General features: G+C 36.3%; 1 protein-coding gene across 1 annotated transcript in view; it reads right to left on the reverse strand.

Annotated features, from left to right (window-relative positions):
• The window catches only part of LOC106302698, a 4,100-nt gene that overhangs the window by 2,138 nt on the left and 1,618 nt on the right, over positions 1 to 344 (reverse strand). Inside the window, exons 4-5 of the mRNA XM_013739157.1 lie at positions 198 to 322; positions 127 to 133 (exon numbers count right to left, since the gene is read on the reverse strand). Coding sequence (XP_013594611.1) covers positions 127 to 133; positions 198 to 322 — 132 coding nt within the window. The remainder of the gene's footprint in view (positions 1 to 126; positions 134 to 197; positions 323 to 344) is intronic.

The following is a 344-nucleotide window of genomic DNA, read 5'->3' on the forward strand; positions in this document are numbered from 1 at the left end:
TTTGGAATAGATAACAATAATCAACCAATGACAAAACAGAAAACGTTTATGGAATAAGAAAATGTCAATGACAAATAAGAAAACGTTTATGGAATAAAAAATGTTTTTACTATCACGTAAGCGAACAATGAAACTATCTTTTTCGAAGCATGTCACAATTATCAATGAAATATGAGTCCAAAGAGATAATTGATTACCTCCGAGACGTTTGGTGTTAACAGCTGTGACCAAAAGCACTGTGGGAGTGTTGTCATATGAGTTAAACTTCTTGCAGAAGTCTGCTGCAGCCTGGTCCCAAAGGTAGAGCTTCATGACAGGTCCGCTGCAAACAATAAGCTCTTAGG

The sequence above is a fragment of the Brassica oleracea genome, chromosome C7, assembly GCF_000695525.1.
Source record: "Brassica oleracea var. oleracea cultivar TO1000 chromosome C7, BOL, whole genome shotgun sequence".
In the NCBI taxonomy this organism is placed as follows: domain Eukaryota; kingdom Viridiplantae; phylum Streptophyta; class Magnoliopsida; order Brassicales; family Brassicaceae; genus Brassica; species Brassica oleracea.